Source organism: Crotalus tigris, unplaced genomic scaffold (assembly GCF_016545835.1).
Source record: "Crotalus tigris isolate CLP2741 ecotype Arizona unplaced genomic scaffold, ASM1654583v1 scf7180000019496.3020429, whole genome shotgun sequence".
Taxonomy (NCBI): domain Eukaryota; kingdom Metazoa; phylum Chordata; class Lepidosauria; order Squamata; family Viperidae; genus Crotalus; species Crotalus tigris.
In genome coordinates, this window is record NW_024097566.1 from 534,858 (window position 1) to 555,269 (window position 20,412).

General features: G+C 33.8%; 1 protein-coding gene across 1 annotated transcript in view; it reads left to right on the top strand.

The window, feature by feature from the left end:
* The window catches only part of OTOGL (otogelin like), a 111,013-nt gene that overhangs the window by 84,241 nt on the left and 6,360 nt on the right, over positions 1-20,412 (top strand). The window contains exons 41-55 of the mRNA XM_039362937.1: positions 325-514; positions 1,560-1,774; positions 2,620-2,761; positions 3,915-4,100; positions 4,971-5,183; positions 6,231-6,335; positions 6,480-6,587; positions 7,890-7,991; positions 8,910-9,014; positions 9,118-9,158; positions 11,179-11,242; positions 12,799-12,977; positions 15,475-15,579; positions 16,453-16,572; positions 18,581-18,626. Coding sequence (XP_039218871.1) covers positions 325-514; positions 1,560-1,774; positions 2,620-2,761; positions 3,915-4,100; positions 4,971-5,183; positions 6,231-6,335; positions 6,480-6,587; positions 7,890-7,991; positions 8,910-9,014; positions 9,118-9,158; positions 11,179-11,242; positions 12,799-12,977; positions 15,475-15,579; positions 16,453-16,572; positions 18,581-18,626 — 1,921 coding nt within the window. The remainder of the gene's footprint in view (positions 1-324; positions 515-1,559; positions 1,775-2,619; positions 2,762-3,914; positions 4,101-4,970; positions 5,184-6,230; positions 6,336-6,479; positions 6,588-7,889; positions 7,992-8,909; positions 9,015-9,117; positions 9,159-11,178; positions 11,243-12,798; positions 12,978-15,474; positions 15,580-16,452; positions 16,573-18,580; positions 18,627-20,412) is intronic.

Here is a 20,412-nt window from a genome sequence, read left to right on the forward strand (position 1 = left end):
TAGAATTAAATAACTACATATTTTGTAGTTAATACATAGCTATAAGGCCTTGAAGTACTTGCTAAAAATAATTCATTTTTGAAAAGATGAGATGAGATAAGGTAAGGTAAGGTAAGATAACCTTTATTGTCATTTTTTACAATGAGCACACTGGCCCACATTAAAAATGAAATTCTGTTGCCTGCTCTCAAAAGAAAATATTGTCACTTTTAAATATTGTGAGATTGTTTGAAGGTTTGGAGAGAATTCTTGTCTCAACAGTTTTCAAAAGCATAGCTTTGGAATGATTCTTTTGATTCCTGTAATTTTTCTGGATTATTTTAGGTAATTGTGAATTCTGTAATCCAACCTTTGCCTTTCTTGCAAGAGGGCATATGTATTCAGGACACTGGAGCAATGTATGTAATCAATACCCCAGCTGGAATCAATATTAAATGGGCTCATGTTACAGGCATTATGGACATCCAATATGGCTTTAACTCTAATGTATCTATAAAGACAGAAGGGCTTTGTGGTAAGAATATACATAATTTATTTTGTTATCCTTACTTTGAACTTTAAATTTTTAGGCCTAAATTCACTCACTAATGTCTTCTTTTCTAAGGTCTTACTTCTCTCTTCTCCCTTCCTTCCATGGCTGCCATTTATTTTATGTAAAATTATCACAGAATATTGTTCTAACTTATCCAGCTTCAATATTCATTGCTGAAATTAACAGAACAGGTAATGGGGAATTTGAGGGTAATTCTTTTTACTTTTTCAATTCTATGTTCTTTGCAAATGCTCTGAGTTTTAATTAATTGAATCTGGAATTTGTGCTATATTGTTTAATTTTTATGTTTCACTTCCTGAAATGTATTCTTCTAACACTCCTAGTACTGATTAAAAATTTTGAACATAATTATGATAAATCAGAATGTATGAAACTGTTAAAGACAACTTTTATGAGAATTAAGTCTCCACTACAGGTAGTTGTCGACTTACAACTATTTATTTAGTGACAAAGTTCAAAGTTACAACAACACTGAAAAAAAGTGACCTATGACCATTTTTCACACTTATGACTGTTGCAGCATCCCTGGGGACACGTGATCAAAATTCAGATGCTTGGTAACTGTCATATATTTATGAAGTTGCAATGTACCGGTGTCAAATGATCACATTTTACAACCTTCTGACAAGCAAAGTCAATGGGGAAGCCAGATTCACTTAACAACTGCAGTGATTCAGTTAACAACTGTGATAAGAAAGGCATAACATAGGGGCAAACCCATTTAACAACTATCTTGCATAGCAACAGAAATTTTGGACTCAATTATGGTCATAAGTCGAGGATTACCTGTACCTGATATACTCTGGTTCTTTTTTAAAGTGAAAGATAGGCAGATGGGTGCAGGAAATAATCTAAATAAAAATGCATTCTTAAACTGATTATACCTTACTTTAGTAGTTTTTCTAGTTTTTAACCAACTGATGAGAAAATTTAAATTTGTTTTCTTCTCTTAGAATTGTAATGCTGTTTCAATCATTTCATATATTTTAAATATGTTTATTTTAAGGTGTCTGCAATGGTGATCCTTCTGATGACTTGAAAATGCAAAATAGAACAATAATTACAAATATGGAAGAAGTTGAGATTTTTATTAAAAGTTGGGAAATTGATAAATCTTTTGATGTAACAACAAGAAGACCCGTTAGAAACTGCACAGAGGATAATTGTACATATTGCATGGAACTCTTGCAGAAGTGGGTTTTTGCCCCTTGTCACAAAAAAGTGAGTGTGAAGTAATTACAAGTACCGAAAAGATCAGACTCAAATTTGGGGAGATTAGGGTAGAGTTGTAAGATATGGGAAGATAAGGCTGGGAGGTGGAGATTTTGACTGTTTTTAAAACTGTGATATACATATATATCTATTTAGACTCCCCTCCCCCCAACTCGAAGGAAACAGATTCCTTCTCATCTGTTTTTCAAAGGATTAAAAATGTCTTTGGCTCAACAGTCTTTAGGCTAAATCTTCACATTCTCAATGGGGCCCTTGAAAATCACCATCCAGGAAATTTTACCTACTTAATAATAATAATAATAGTAGTAAAGTTGGAAGGGACCTTGGAGGTCATCTAGTCCAACCCCCTGCTCGGGCAGGAAACCCTACACCATTTCGGACAAGTGGCTGTCCAGTCACTTATCTGGCTCCAGAATGAGTGCAGTTGATTAAATAACTATCTCCATAATTTAATAATTAAATAACTATCTCCATAATTTTTTGCACCAGAATTTGAGGATGCAGAGAAGGAGCTGTACAAAGGAAGTAGAATTAAACTTCCTTTTTTCTACCAATAAACCAGTTTCCATATGTAAAAATGGATCACTGGGCCTTAAATAAATATGACTTTCAAAATGGGGAAAAATGAATGAAAAAACAAAAATCATTTGGAGAATGATTTTTTTTAGATATAGGAATTATATTAATAATATTAATTTCATCAACTTTGATTAAACAGCTATATTACACAAGTGATTGTGGTTTTGGTTATACAAAAGTTGTTAATGTGAAACTCATGATTGTTTTTCTCCAATTTATCCAGATTATTGATTTATCAAATATATTTGATTTAGGTCTCACCACAAGATTTTTGTGAAAAAATGTGGGTTAACAATACCTATTTTGAGAATTATGAATGTGATGCACTTTCTGCATATGTAGCACTATGCAACAAGCATAATATCTGCATTAAGTGGAGGACACCAGATTACTGTTGTAAGTTTGATAGAATCATTCCTGATCACTTGATTTTTACTTGCTTTTATTTTGAGTTTTTAGTTTGCTAGACATTGATGATACACAGAAGGCTAGATTTAGAAAGGAATGATTCAGAATTATATTTTCCTTAGCACTCCACTCAATAATATTCTAGATACTGTAGGTTAATATTGATGGTCATTAGCTAAATGCTAATATAGGTAGCAATTTATGATCATATTTGAGCCTGGAACACGGGAGGTGGGGGTGGAGAAGCAACTGATTGTAAGTTTAGGATTACCTGTATGTTATGATAAACTGTAAATAATCGAATGACTCATACTATCTATGTACATGATGAATTCATAGATTGTTTTCATCATTCTACTTCCCAGATTTAGAATAGGTATGTACACTGTTGTAAAATGCTTTTTATGTAGGATTACCAAATATATGAACAGGCAAAGGAAGACATTGACAATTAGAAAGGAGGACATATGGGGAGGGGACTGGAAGAAGGACACTCTGTTTACGACAAAAAATAAAGTAAAAAACTGCAAAATAATATAATTAGAAATATATGTACATAAAATTACTTCTTTTAAGATCAGAAAAACTGGTTTTTTATTTACAATTTTTTTTAAAAAAACCCTTTATTTCAGAACATATGCTAGCAATAATCTAGAATTGACATCGAGGCACTTTTGAAATTTCACAATTGTATGACCAGTCATGGGATCTACAGACTACAAATTAATCTTTGAAGAAAAATTGAAAAACTAATTAGTTATAATCAGATCTATGAGTTACTATTTCTTCTCCATCACTTCAATATGTAACGCTAAATATGCAAGAGAAAAAACTATATGCTGACCACTTTGAACAAGGATCAATTAAAATTATATTCAGACAAGGATTTTGATGGAAATGGGCCTATATTCCTAATCATGCAAAACTGTTTTTAAATTTAGGATCTATTACTTGTATTCTTTGTTTTTTATGTTTTGATGACAAGGAAGCCAATTTACAAATTGTACAAACTGAAACATGTAGCTAAAACTGGTTATTTAGATAAATTCATGAGAAATGTTTCCTCTTGCCACCTTCTTTCTTCTCTTTTCCAATGAATGTTAAAAAAATCGCAGTAATATTTATCTTCCTCCACATGTAGGGCTTGCTTGTCCTTATGGGAAGGAATATCAACCTTGTGTGCAACCCTGTGATGCTAAAACATGCCTAAATAAATGGTTTTATGAAAAATCATCATGTTCCTATTTAAGAGAAGACTGTGTTTGTAAAAAGGGGACCATTCTTCATAGAACAGACTCTGACCTTTGCATTCCAGAAGAAAAATGTGGTTAGTAAACTTATTAATATGCTGGCATATTTTTCCTATTAGATTCTAGTATTCTTGCTTTCTGGTGAGTCAGAGGTATGCTTTTTATTTTTATCTTGTCTTTTTCCAAATAATATAAAATCAATAAACAGTCCAATGTAACTCCGGAATTTATATTCCAAAATTGGTACAGCTAGGAAGTTGATATTTTTTTACAGAATTTTTACTGTAAATAATCATAACTTCATAAATCCCACTAAATTCATTTAAATCTCATTTACCTTCAATTATTTTGGAACTTCCAACTATTTTGGAATTTGGAAGAACTTTATGAGCATTATGAGGTGCCAGTTTGCTCATAAAAATCCTTCAGAATATGTTAATTTTGAAGTGATAGATTTATAATATCTGAGGCTCAAGGTAAAACAAATAAAGTAAAACAAAGGAGACCAATATGATTATTTTATTGACAATAAAAGTTTTTACCACTTGCAGTATTGAATTAAGCCAGGCCTGTATTTTAATGTTTAAACATTAAACATTAAAATGTAGATACATTTATCTACAGAATAAATGTAGATAATCCTTCTGGATCTGTGTAGCATAATTGCAGTCATATGAGCCTGAGGTCAAAACTACATAGCAAGAGGCATTAATTATAGTTTTGCAAAAGTGAAAATGTCGTAGGTGCAATATACACCTAAGTAACAAATTCTTGTAATATTTCCTTTCCCTCATTGAGAGTGTCAGCATTTATTTTGCTCCAGTTTCTTACAGACATCAGAGGTTATTTAACTTCCAGATGCTGGTGACAGGTATAGTTTATATCAAAATGTAAACAGAGTATTTTTTGGGATGTCATTAAAAAATGTTTTTTACTTTTTTTAATAGTCTGTACAGATAATGGGGGGCATCCTCACTCTGTTGGGGAGGTTTGGATTGGCTCCAATAAAGGATGTTGCATATATAAGTGCATGGAGAATGGGAGCATTATTGATACAGAGCCTGAATGTGATAAGCAGCCATCTCCAATGTGTGACAGAGAGACTGAAGTGATTGTCAGTGTAACTGAAGAACAAACTTGCTGTCCAAAAAATATCTGTGGTATGTAATATTTAGGATAGGCATGATATTCAGTTGACAGGAAAGAATCTGTGTGTAGTATAAAGAAATCAAAAATATTTGGCACATTTGTTTATTTATTTATATCCTGCCTTTATTATTTTTATAAATAACTCAGGGAGGCAACATATCAACAAACCCTCCTTCTATTTTCCCCACAACAGCTCTGTGAAGTGGGTTGGGCTGAGAGAGAATGGTTGACCCAAAGTCAACCAACTGGTTTTAATGCCTAAAGCGGTACTTGAATCTACCGTCTCCCATTTTCTAACCTGGTGCCTTAATCACTAGACCAAACTGGCTCATAGCTAATGTATAGTGAAAAAATAATCTATCATTGCAAATGTCAACATTTAAGTTCTTTTAAAAATCTATTCACCATATTTCATTTCTGTGATCTATTATGGGCACAGCTCATGAAAAATCTTCCTCTTCTAAATTGTGGAAGAAATATTTAGTTGTTCATTTCTCATGAAGTGGGAGATGGCATTCAGGCTTATAGACATCTTTAATTATGTTCAATTAGAAGGTCAATTAAGACATGTGCACTCCAAAACCACTTTGGAAGTTGAAAAGGGGTTTTTGCAAACATTCTCAATTATCTCTTAGAAGTAAAAAAACAACAACACTAGGTAGGATACCAGAGATACCCAAATGGTAATCCAATTGTGCGCTGAGCTAAACCCAGTGACTTGAATAATTCTCTATGTAATTTCAAGCTTCTCTGCTTTTAGTTTAATGCATACATTAAGATAATGGTACATTAATATAAGAAGCCGAATAGCTTTAGAAACAATTTTTTGTTACCACAAGTTGTTTTTTTTCTTTTAATATACTCTCTATATTTAATATAACATTAAGTATCAGTAATCTTAAAATGCTTTCTTTGGAAAAAGAGCAGTTAGTCCATATTCACATTAACTTGTTTATTAATCAGAACTGCTGGAACAGACAATAAATGTTATCCTTATCATCTTCCCATGAAAAGGTTAGGTAGATTGATTTGATTCAGGATTCTATTTTTTGTTTTAGAATGCAACATGACTCTATGCAGCCCTATTATCCCAGTATGCAGAAGTACTGAGAAGCTGACAGTCAGATACACTCCTGTCTCCTGCTGTCCTCAATATCAGTGTGGTAAGTGATAGGATGGATAATGAAACTGAGAAAAGATTATTCATTTAGAGGCGTATAACTTCTAAACTCTTAAAACAGCGAGTCATTGGTTGTATTTTACTAGATAACCTGCTTTGTTTTGCTTTGTTTTTTTTTTTAATTCAGAATGTGATATGTCAGCATGTCCCAATGTTACTCGTCCAGAATGCCGAGAAGATCAGTTTATTGTGGAAGTAAAATTGGATGATACTTGTTGTTTATCCTATTTGTGTGGTAAGTAACATTTCTTATTTTAAAAATCTTGGGTAAATTGAGGATTTAAATATCTAAGATACTGTATGTATGGATTTAGCAGTGACTTTTTAAATTTAGTTACAAAACCACCCATTTTAATGGAAGAATTTGGGTGCTGAAAACTTTTCTTATTGCATAGTAGCTATGTATATTTTGTTTGTGATTGCAGCAAAGAAGGAGATAGGAGTTAATTGTTAATACCATGGTCTCAATATGTACTGTTCTCCTTCCTTCACAATGACATTTAATAAAGAAAGGAGAGAAAAACCTACAGGACTCATTATATGCTTAATAAAATGAACTATTCTATGTAACATTAATAATTGATTTTATTATGAATTACTTAAATATATTAAAATGTTAATATTATGTTATTTGGCTTTGATAAGCTTTATTTTTCATTATTATAATTTCTTCTTGTATTGTAACTTTCATTGGTATTGGTTGGTATAATGTAATTTAATTGCTATGGATATTCTTGTGATCTAAACACCTATGTGCATTGCTTGAGTGGAATATAAGTAAAATATATACATATAAGCATACATGCATACATACTTACTTGCATGCCTACTGTACATACATATTTAACATAATTTGACCATAAGCTAACTATTGTGAAATGTGGAAAGAATATATTCCCGTTTAAATTGAGTTTAGTGCTTGCTTCTTTTGCTACATGCTTATGAACTACAAAAATAGTTTCTCATTCCATCCATCCATCCATCTATCCATCCATCCATGCATCATTTATTTTTCTATCTTCTTGTTATTCCTTTATTTTTCACATCATGCAATAACTGGGCTCAACCTTCTTAGCTTTCAAGCCTGAATGAGATCATATATCTCATATATTCAGTAGAAATATACATAGAAGTCCTGATGTATTATATGACATCTATCTACATATATCATGTATTCCCTGTGCCTCCTATTGACATATTATGGTGCCATCATATTTGCAGTGCAAAATAGGACATTATTTTCCTATAAAGTTTTGCATAGCTTGGCATACATACTTATTTTGGCTATTCATTCATTCATTCATTCATTCATTCATTCATTCATTCATTCATTTCACTCTTGCATTTTTGCAAGCTATTAATATTCACTGATTCAAAACATGGTTACAATTTCTCTTGAATATGCCAGCATATTAATCTAAATATACTGTAAAACTGGCTCATAACTAACGTATATATGGATGTGTGTGTTTGTGTGGATATTTATTTATATATATTACAATATATATATTACATGGTGTTTATGTTTCTCTTGAAGTTTGTGAATCTTGCATTGAACCTGTTCCAGAATGTAATGAAGAAGAACTTCTTGCAGTAGATCTTAGTACTGCACAGTACTGTTGTCCTCATTATCACTGTGGTAAGTTTTGTTTTGGATTACATATCTTGGAATGATTACTACTTGTTTTATTGAGATTTTTCTTTGTATTCAGTCATAAAATTATACTTATGCTTGTAATAAACACAGTATTGTTATAATGCAGCTTCCATAGAGGTAGAGTCAATTATTATCTTACTGCTATTCTAAAAATTCAGGAAAATAATCAGGCAAAAATGTATTTAGCTATGTACAGCTATTCAAAATCTAAGCATGTACCAGTATAATCTAAATGAGTAGTTCTTTATCTCAAGGGTTACCAGTGGCAGAAAGAACAAAAACAACATTCAGCTGTACATAGTTACAGTTTTACTTTAGATTTTTTAAATTTATTCCTGATATCTAGATTTTACCTGGTGCCTACCTTAGTCATTCAATGGAAAATATCTGATACCAAAAAACTGATGAAGACTTATGTATTCACATGTATTCACTTGGAGTGATGCTTTGGGCTTTGTTTTACAAGCAACTGTTTTCTATACTTTATAGTTAACAGATTTGAGAACACCATCAGATCATGAGTAAAGTTGTCTCTTTATCTAAAATAGTTTGTGATATGAAATGTGTTTTGCTATTGAAACCATAAAATTATTATTGATTACTTGAACCTAAAATAATTATTCATTTCTAAACCATTAATTTAAGGTGATAGGTAGAAATAATAATATTACAGAAATAGTAGAATAGTAGAAATAATCAAGTAGCAGAGAAAAGTTTTATATATTTCTTTCTTTCTAGTGATATTTTGTGGCAATAATCTTTTAAAGACATAATTTCTTTTTTTAAAAAATTTTATTTATTCTTTTTTCACTATACAGCAACAACAAAAATGAAAAAATACATTTTTTTCCTTTAACAGAACTGTGTTATACATTAAAGACATAATTTCTATTTCTCTAGTATGTGAAGAGAATCTATGTCCTTCACCTCTTCTGAATTGCTCTACTGATATGCAACTGATTAAAAAAACAGTACCTGGACAGTGTTGCCCAGACTGGAATTGTGGTATCTATAATTTGCTTTTTTACCAATTATATAAATTAATGAAATACAACTTCTATTCCCATGGATGTGGTCATAGTGAATCCTTCTGTCTTATTTTCTTCAGAATGTGATTGTGAGAACAGTACTGTACCAAGCTGTAAATTGGTAAGAAATGTTTAATTTTATAATAATTTTGAAATTCTTATTTTTCTTTCATTTTATGACAGCAATCATAAGTTTGCTAATCATGTAAAATAAATAAAATTGTGTCAGTGTATGAAACAAAAATATCTTGACACAACTGAGATATACTGTGCAATGAATTCTGATAAAATCAGAACTAATAATATAGAATTATGTTTAGCAGAACTTTGGTAAACACTGACACTTGTAAAATAAGCTTTCAGAAATCATTCTGTAACCAACCCATGTCAAAGCAGTGTTAAAATGAGAATGTCTGTAAAAAAGCAACCAAAATAAGTGCCAAATTGGATAATGGCAAATACATACATAGACAATAGATTAGACAGACAGACAGACACACAGACAGACAGATAGATAGATAGATGATAGTGTATGGCATATTATTCTATAGAATACTATTACTAATTCATTTATAGTAATGCAATGTTTGTCTATTATATTCTCCTTTTATATCAGGAGCATAGCAATTTATGATAGAAACTTCTTTGTATCTATGTTATTCAAGTTATATTTTTATTTTTTATTTTTGGGGAGCCTTCAATTCAGTCTTTTGACTTTTGGCAATTACTAGATAAATTCATGCAGTTTTCTTGTCAATATTTTCAGAAATGGCTTGTCTTTGTTTTCTTCCCAAAATTACCTCATTGGCTTTGTATCTAAGGCAAGACTAAAGACAATTTCTTCATTTTAGTCCAACACCATAACTATTACAGCAGATCGGATATTAGTCATGTTAATACCAATATGAAAAACAATGGACTTGATAAATATTAGCTGTAGTTTTTACAAGCTGTAATTATGTTGTTAGCTATTGTGCTTGTTGGACAAATCTAAACCTATTATTAGACAATAAATGTTGAGGCTATCTTAAAATGGCAACATTATTTGTTACATTTATAAAGAATTATTGTACTAAGTCATTCTACTACCCATATTGCTCAATATTTAGTATGTAGACACAATCTGTCTTTCCACCGCATATAATAGAACAGTGGTTCTCAACCTTTTTAATGTCGCGACCCCAACTGGTCATAAGTCGAGGACTATCCAACCAGTTGTAAGTCAAGGACTTTCCCTGCCTGGGAGCACCGCGCATACGTGGTGCTGCCCCCTGTGCCAGCCGAGGCGTAGCTGACAAGCGGCAGAGACGGCGCAGGCCAACCACCGGCTAGGCCACCAGCTGGCTCAGCCCAAGGGAGATAAGGCACCCACCGGGCCCCACACGCACCAGCAACCCTCCCTGTGCCCACCAGCCTCCCACCCCTGGCCCTCTTTTACTTACATTTTTAGTAGTTGCTCAGCAGGGAGGGGTGGAAACTTCTATTGGCTTTCAAAAGCCAATAGAATAAAAGGAAGCAGCACAGCTAAGGAAAAGGGGAAAAAATGGCGGACTGCATTGTTTGGCGACCCCCATGAAATGGTCGTTCGACCCCAAATGGGGTCCCGACCCACAGGTTGAGAACCGCTGTAATAGAATGTCTTGGGGCTATCTAGCACCTACAAAAAACATTCACAGTATTGATCAATCAACCAATTGGCCTTTTAAATAGCTACAGATTTGTGACACACATAAAAAATAGTCAGATATTTGATCACACACTCTTGATTGCCATCATTTTTTTTTACTACGTTTTGTGGACTCCCTGCAGTTACACATGTTTAGTTGCCTTCCCTGAATATGCAGCTGTAACAAGATTGAAAAGCAACAGCAGCTCCCATTTGACTTTCTCATTTCTGGTGAATAACATTGGGTTTTGTAGAAAAAAACTAACAATTATAACAATAACAGGGAGGAGATGGACCTAGTGCTCTTAATATGAGCATATGGCCTAATGGTTCCTCCAAACATGCATTCAAATGTGCAACAATATTTTGCTGCTAAAATGCATTTGCTAATTTTCATATAGTTATTCACTTTCTTATAAATGAAAGTACATGTATGTGTGCAGTTGAACAAATGTATCATTGAAATATTTCATAGGGTGAAGTTTGGAAAATAAGTGCTAATACTTCTACTACATGTGGATGTCCACAATACATTTGTGGTATGTATGAATGCCTATGAGCATTCTTTTCAATAACTTTTTTTAATATTTAGTTTTTAGTACCATAGTTCTTAAGACAAGCCTTATACACTTTATGTGCTTACAATTTTCAGTAATTTTATAGTTTAAAATAAAAAAGGGAGAGATTCTGTTAGAACAGAAATATTCACATGAACTAGCATTCTGCTTTCTGTTCTTTAGTAGTGTTTAATTTATTAAGGGAATGATAACACACAGATTGCTAAATATATTATGTTATTTATATTCCATTAAGACCTAGGCCACAGGTCGGCAACCTGCGGCTCCGGAGCCGCATGCGGCTCTTTGAGCCTTCCCCTGTGGCTCCCAGCCTCCTCTGCCTTTGCAGAGAGAGACAGAGACAGAGAGAGGCAATTGCGCGTCCCTGCTTCTCTCTCTCTCTCTCTCTGTGTGTATGTTTGTGTGTGTGTGTTTGTGTTTTTGTGTGTATGTCTGTGTGTATGTGTAAAAGAGAATGCACTCACAGTGTTCTCCGAGGAGCTGAAAAGCTTACTGGGCGGAGCTCCTCCCTTTGCTGCATCTCTGCAGGAAGCAGGAAGCAGGAAGGACAGGAGAGAGCTAGCTAGCCCAGCTAGGCTGACTCAGGAATTCTGGGAGTTGAAGTCCATGAGTCATAAAAGAGACGAGGTTGCCTACCCCTGAGCTTGTTGGACAACAGCTTGAAGCTTGCCAGGTGAGCAGCAGACAGGAGGTGGGGGAGAAAGAGAGAGAGAGAAAGAGAGAGAGAGGGAGGGGGAGAGAGAGAGAGGAAAGAGAGAGAGAGAGAAAGAAAGAAAGAAAGAAAGAAAGAGAGCGGGGGAAGAGGAGTGGCAGACCAAGGGCAGATAGAGAGGGAGGGAGAGAGAGAGACAGAGAGAGAGAGAGAGAGAGACCCTTTTGACATCTAAAATGAAGATAACACTGCATATATCCTTTTTTTACCTGTGTGTGTATGTGTATGTGTGTGTATATACATATATACATACATACATGTATACATACATATACATACACATATATACATATACATATATATACACACACACATACATACACACACAAACACACACACACACAAACACACACACCTATAATAAAGATAAAAAAAGATATATGCAGTGTTATCTTCATTTTAGATATCAAAAGGGTTTTGCGGCTCCCAGTGTTTTGTTTTTGGTGGGAAACGGGTCCAAGTGGCTCTTTAAGTGTTTTGGGTTACCTACCCCTGACCTAGGGGTAGGTAATATTTAAATATTATTAATAATATTTAAATATTATTAAATTCCCTTTTATCCTAAAATATATGGGCAGTATGCAATGAAAAGAAAAAATGCAATTAATACAATTAATACTAATGCTAAGCTCTAAGCATCAACCATTGAAATTTGCAAATAAATCATAGTTGACCACCAAATGTTTCTTATTGTGTGAAAAAAATAAAATTGATACTAAATAGTACTCTTGTTTTGCATATTCTGTTTCCTTCCTTCCTTCCTTCCTTCCTTCCTTCCTCCCTCCCTCTCTCTCTCCCTCCCTAGAAAAAAGAAATGTCTGTATATTCCAAGAAGTCACTGTTCTGAACCCAGGTCAGATATTGATTCAATATTTGGATGGAGAACTTTGTTATACAGCAAAGTGTTCACAAGAAAGGGACCCTAACACAGGATTTCACACGATGAATCTGGCAGTAGTTAATTGTTCCCAAAAATGTGAAGCAGTAAGTAAAAATAAGCAAACAAAGTCATTTCTGGACATAATTGATATAGCATCATTTAAAATCTATTTAAAATGATGAGCAATCTTAAACTGTGTTCAGAAAAAAAGTAATTATTATTTAGAGAATTTTAAAATAAGGAATTGGATTAAATGGTTCCCTTATTCCAGTGGAATCTCTCCACATCAAAACCAGTTTTGCATCCAAAGTCAGTGACTAAAGTGAAATCTATTTCCCAGGAATGGGGAAATTTGTAAATAATTTATAAGCAATAGATATTTTAAAACAGATGCTGGTGAAATGTATGAATTATGTGCCTATCTATGCAGTGATCCTGTTATTTTTCCAGAGAAGAAACAGGCAATTTATTTCTTTTACGTTATAGTCACAGAGCTTCTCAATCCATGGTCCTTCTATATGTCATATTTTCCTAGTCTTCTTTTATAATTATGATTTTGGCTTTTGTGTGGTAGGTAAACTGCACACTTTGGATTCACTGTCTGAACTTTTAAAGTGGCCCCATATCTCTTTTTGTGGTATTTTGGGATTGTGCATGCATAGAAAAAAATATCCTACTTTTTCACTGAAGACTGAAATAAAATAGCTTCCACAAGACTCAACTTACTATATTCACAGGCATTTTACAAAACATAGTCCTAGTGTGAACACATATCTGACCTACTCTAGTCAGGGGAACATCTTACAAAGCTGTGGGACTTGTTTCATAATATTCTGCCTTATCTTTGCCCTGGGACAGGGAAAGGAATTTGCAGACAGAAATTGAAAGTTTACTTTCATTTTCTCTCCAAGAACATAAAGTTAATTTGTCAGGCAATGTTTAATTCAAACTATACCTTTTTATAATTTTATAGCACAACCTTTTCATTTTTTTTTAAAAAATCACTCTCTCACATCACATACAATTTTTTTCTTTAAGAAAAGCTTGGTAATCCTCATTATGTTATTTCTTCACTAATAGTTGGATGCAAACCTGCACATTGTAGAGGGAAACATTTTTTCATATTTAATAGGGTAGAAAGAAAGTCTTATTAAATAATGTTGAATGTCCTTAACTGTATTTTTTTAAAATATAGCTATAATTGCATGTAATTTCTGCCCTTGTTCTGTTGCTTCCACTTTTAAGAATAACATTCCCAACATATCCAAGCTCTGAGATGAAACTAGATTGTGTACACCTGCTATGTACAATGTTGAGCAATGTAGATTAATGCTTTTTATTTGGTATATATTGCTTTAAAGAAAAAAAAAATGCTATTAAAACTAACTCTTGATTGGCATTGTCAAATCTAAGCTTATATCTCATCAACAGCAAAGATATAGGTATAGTTAACAAAGAAAATCATATTGTTAACATACTGATACATACTGCATATAGCAACTAAATATGTTGTTGTTGTTGTTGTTAATTGCGAAGTCGTGTCCGACCCATCGCGACCCCATGGACAATGGTCCTCCAGGTCTTCCTGTCCTCTACCATCTTCTGGAGTCCATTTCAGTGACTCCATCCAGCCATCTCATTCTCTGTCGTCCCCTTCTTCTTTTGCCCTCAATCTTTCCTAGCATTAGGCCCTTTTCCAGTGAGTCCTTCCTTCTCATTAGGTGGCCAAAGTATTTGAGTTTCAACTTCAGGATCTGGCCTTCTAAAGAGCAGTCGGGGTTGATCTCTTCTAGGACTGACCGGTTTGAACGCCTTGCAGTCCAAGGGACTCGCAGGATTCTTCTCCAGCACCATAGTTCAAAGGCCTCAATTCTTTGGCGCTCAGCCTTTCTTATGGTCCAACTTTCACAGCCATACATTGCAACTGGGAAAACCATAGCCTTGACTATACGTACTTTTGTTGGCAGGGTGATGTTTCTGCTTTTTAGTATGCTGTCTAGATTTGCCATAGCTTTTCTCCCCAGGAGCAAGTGTCTTTTAATTTCTTGGCTGCAGTCCCCATCTGTGGTGATCTTGGAGCCCAGGAAGATAAAATCTGTCACTACCTCCATTTCTTCCCCATCTATTTGCCAGGAATTGAGAGGGCCGGATGCCATGATTTTGGTTTTCTTAATGTTGAGTTTCAAGCCAACTTTTGCACTCTCCTTCTTCAGCCGCATCAAGAGGCTCTTTAGTTCCTCTTCACTTTCTGCCATTAGAGTGGTATCATCTGCATATCTTAGGTTGTTGATATTTCTCCCGGCAATCTTAATTCCAACTTTTGATTCATCTAGCTCTGCTGTCCATGGGGTTTTCATGGCAAAGATACTGGAGTGGTTTGCCATTTCCTTCTCCAGTGGATCACATTTTGTCAGAACTCTCTGCTATGACCTGTCCGTCTTGGGTGGCCCTGCACGGCATAGCTTATAGCTTCATTGAGTTATGCAAGCCCCTTCGCCACGACAAGGCAGTAATCCATAAAGGGGAACTAAATATAGTTTTAGCATTTAATTGCTATACATATTTTGATACAATCCATATGGGCATTCTTTCTTTTAACAGCATCAAGTACACAAACCATCTGATGGTCAACATTCTTGTTGTGGTTCCTGCATAAATGTCTCATGTCCTTTTTATACTGACAATGGAACTCTTGAGATTTATGAAGTAAGTGGGTTAAAAAGTGGTTCAGATAACAATAATGAATAAGGATTCTAATTAAGTCAAGTACTAAATTCTACAATTTTCTCATATGATAACTTTTGATTTAAACTTTTCTTGATTGGAGATCATATTAAACACTGAATATGATTAACTAAATGAGCTAACTATATAATGACACCAGGAATATTGGTGTTAGCTTGACATTAGTAAATGAATTCTGTTTAAGTGAGCAGACATTTAACCAAAGTTACCTGCATTTGTATGGACACCATACTCAATCAGATTTTCTATTTAGCTCAGCAAACTAAATTACATGTGAGTTCTATTTCTGATATTAAGCAAAAAAGAATAGTTGTTTTCTGCTGAAGTTGCCCTTCTTGTAAATGCTTCCTGTGAAAAATAGTTTATCATATTACTTCTTTTTTTTCTTCTGTTCAATCTTGCTTGACGCTTGGATACTTGCTGGCAAGTCCCTGCAGTTTTCTTGGCAAGGATTTTTAGAAATGGTTTGCCATTGCCTCCTTCCTAGGATGGAGAGAAAATGATCGGCCTAAAGTCACCCAGCTGGCTTTGGGCCTAAGGCAGGATTGAACTCAAGGTCTCCTGGTTTCTAGACTAATACCTTAATCACTACACCAAACTGGCTCCTATTACTGGATTAAGCCATTGTTATGATGTTCTCAGTAAACATTGACTGTTCAACAGATTTTATTATTCATTAAACTAAAATTACAGTACTACCCAGCTATGGTCATACCTGAGGCCATTAAGGTTTGGAAAGTTGTCTTAACATATGACTCAATCATTATTTTTGCTATGTTATAGCTAGTTTCCCCTTTCCTTCCTTTTCCCCACTCCATATCTTTTATTTAATAGGAAGGAAGCACATGGGACTCAAACTGCATTAAATATGAATGTGCAAAGATTGGTGTGGAGACAGTGGTACTTGGCTCCAGTGTGTTTTGCCCACCCTTTAATGAGACTGAATGTGTAAAGGTTTGTACTTTATACATAAAAATATTCCTTATTCACATATGTTTAATTTATTGGGAACTTAGTATCAAGTGTGTTTAATATTATAAAAATATATAAAACTGCTTTTACTGTCTTAATTTTTTCCTCCAAATTATACCTGCATACAGATAATACTTTGAAATCTAGTATTCTTTCCGATTAACCCATATTACCTCCAAAGGGATATATATGAGAGCTTCAGGGATTAAACTTGATTCTGTCTTCCCTTTTTCATAATCATTTTAGCAATGTACTGTCTAGTCTTTGATTCTGACATATATTTCTCACATATATTTCTCCAAACGCCTACACATTGTCTGACATTTATAGAAAATATATTGTTGACTTTGTGTCTCACAATGTTATGCTATAGATATATAAAGATATAGATCTCATAAAATTCATTGGAATTTACTCTGAATCAGCAAAAGTGTTGCAGTCCCTGTCCTTAAAAACAAATGCAATTGATCAGATTCATAAGATAAATATGACTGCAACCTTAGATATGGTAGCTAAATAGTACTTCTGAATGCAGATTATTAGAGAAAACTAGGTTTGCCCATGAAATTGCTGTTTAGAAGTTTGCACTCATTTAAACTACCAACTCTGTAAACTATCATCTAGCAAATTTATATATCTTGCAATTAATCAGAGTACTATGTACTTTACCTTAATTCAGTCTTGCATTTGCTGAGTTGCTTTCAGATTATGCTAGGTCAGTCATTTGTATAAGATAAGATAACCTTTATTGTCATTTTTTTACTGTGGGCACAATGGCACACATCAAAAATGAAATTTAGTTGCCCGCTCTCAAAGTGAAATACATACATGACACACACCTTGTATAGTGCAAATAATGCTGTTGCATTAATTAAATTGTAATTATAATGCAAATCTCATCCACAAATAAAAAAAATGAAATTTTAATATAAAAACTGATCCAAAATTATTTTATAATCAATTGATTCAGTTTTTGTATTGTTTTGATTTGTTTGATTTAATGAAAAATGCTGCCAATTCTTCTTCAAAAGTAAAGGTATAGTGGAGAAGAATCAACTCAATCCTATTGTCATGTGTCTGATTAACGAAACACTTCAAAGAACTTTCAGGCATTTTTTTAGCCTAAAAAGCCTTTATTAGTATTACAGAGATATCAGCACAGCATGGTGGAATTGCTAAGATCTGAATTTCCCTTCCTTTGCACATAACATTCCAGGCATTTCCCCTCCCCTATTTTGGGGTCATGAGTCACATCTTCCAATTAACTTGGAGGGCAAAGATTCATTTCTGTTTCTTTTCCCCGGGGCTTTCCTTATATTCTCCTCCCCTTTCACTGCAACTGCATATATTGTCAAAGAAAGAATATTCAATATTAGCAGCGTTGACACCTATGTTACATAGTTTTAATGAGTTCTAAATAAATGTATTGAGGCAATACAGGCAGTCCTCTTACGATCACAATTGAGCCCAAAATTTCTGTTGTTAAGTGAGAAATTTAAGTGAATTTTGCCCCATTTTATGACCTTTCTTGCCACAGTTGTTAAGTGAATCACTGCAGTTGATAAATTAGTAACCTGGTTGTTAAGTGAGTCTGGCTTCCCCATTGACTTTGCTCGCCAGAAGGTCGCAAAAGGTGATCACATGACCTTGGGACACAGCAAAGGTCACACATATGAACCAGTTGCCAAGTATCTGAATTTTGATCACATTATCATGGGGATGCTGGAAAGTTATAACTGTGAGAAATGGTCATGTCACTTTTTTCCGTGCCGCTGTAACTTTGAACGGCCACTAAATGAACTGTTGTAAATTGAAGACTACCTGTATTTGAGAGGCTTCAAAGTAGGTTGTTATGTATAGTGGCAGCCACTACTTTTCACTTTTTCTCCAGGATTTTTGGCTGCATAACTAATTTTTAGTATATCAGTATATCTCAAAATGTTTCTTTGAGCACAGTCTTTTTTGAAATATTCCTTTTTAATTTTCCTAGAATGGAGGCTCTGTGCAGACCTATCACAATGGCTGCTGCAAGACCTGTAAGTGAAGACAGCTATATTGTGTGCTAGTTCCATGTTGGTATGGCTTTGGGTTTGGACAGCTCTGTGCATTCTTAACCTATTTAAGGAGACATATGAAAACAAAATAGCATGCTGTCTCTGAATCATGTCATATGTGTCCAGTCCTTAACAAAAGTAATTGTCAAGCCTGGCTTTATATGGCTGCTAACATGGTGATATTAAAATTAAAATTTTTAACCTTTTCTTTCTGGTATATAACCAGTTTCCCCAAAATAATAGAGATATGGCTAAAACTGTTTTGAATATCTTTAGAAAACAAAGGTTATCCAATTTATTAATAGGATTTTTCTTTAGTTTGTTAATCCACATATAATTATAAGAAAATGGGAAAATATGAATATTTTTTTTAGGTTGGTCAATGCAAAAAAAAACACAGATGATAGTGGTTACTGATCTATGTTCTACGGAAATACGTTAAATACAATCATAAGAAGATTACATGAGAAAATTATATAAAACACTTATATAAAAAGGAATAATTGTACTTTTGAAACATTAGATAAAACATTAAATGTGAAAATGTATTATTTTTTTGAATACTGGAATTTCAGTAACTGTACTGTAAAACATATTGGCCAGCTCTAAAAGGTCATAAATTTTCACATTCAGGATAATGATAAATATTCCACTCAAAAAAATATATCAAGGATTATTTTCTGATAACCTGACTTCTCAAAGCCTCAGTTTAAATGAGAATTTAAATGTAAGCATGATTACTTTTCACAATGGTGGAATTTGGATATTTTATTAGAGATAGTAAAAGTCCATCTAACCCAGGATGGTTCTTTGGATTCCTGCTAAAGCTGGAATTTTCTACTTGAATTGGAAGAAACATGTTCTATAATGAGTTGTTGTTTTTTTTGTTCATAATACAATATTGCCAGCAAAAGAGTTACCTTCTCCTAGCCTTACTTGAAAATTCAATAAAGAAACCAGGATCAAATACACCTGAATAAGAAGCACAAACAAAGAAAAAGATAGCTGCATTTTGATAACTGCTAGCACTTCAAAAAATGTTTTTTTCAAACAAGTATCCTTTATATCTTTTACTTTTATTCTTTGGGAAATCCTTCATGTTGCAGCTCAACAAATCAGGGTGATATCTTGTCAATCAGTGGTATGTGTATCTAGTATCTTCTAGAATACCTGTCTCTAGTACTTTTTAAAACATGCTGAGAAGTCTCTATTGTGTAGCTCTCTTTGTATGTCTCTGGGATTCAAAAAGGCTGTACAAAGAGACTCTGAATTCCATAAATTCATACCCACATATTACAGAACTTACCCAACATCTAAAGCAGTGTTTTTCAACTTTAGCAATTTTAAGATGTGTGGACTTCAACTCCAAATTTCCCCAACCAGCTATACTGACTGAGGAATTCTGGGAGTTGAAATCCATGTATCTTAGAATTGCTAAGGTTAAGAAACATTGATTTAATGCCAAGATCAGGAGTCATTCTAAGGGATTGTGTGGAGGAAAAGAACAAAATAAACTCTTGCTGCAAAAAAGAGCTCTTATCTTTGGATCCTTCCTCTAATTCAGGGGTGTCAAACTGCTGGCCCATGCATCATCCTAAAACCGCGCCCACCCCATTGCCGGCAATGGAGAAAAAGCTTTGATACGTCATGTACTACACTGGCTCTGATGGAACACTTATGGAAAAAGATAGCTCATCAAGGAAATACCACAAATAATTCCTTTATCATCTTTCATATTTTGCTAAATGTTCTCTTGCACTCTGCATTG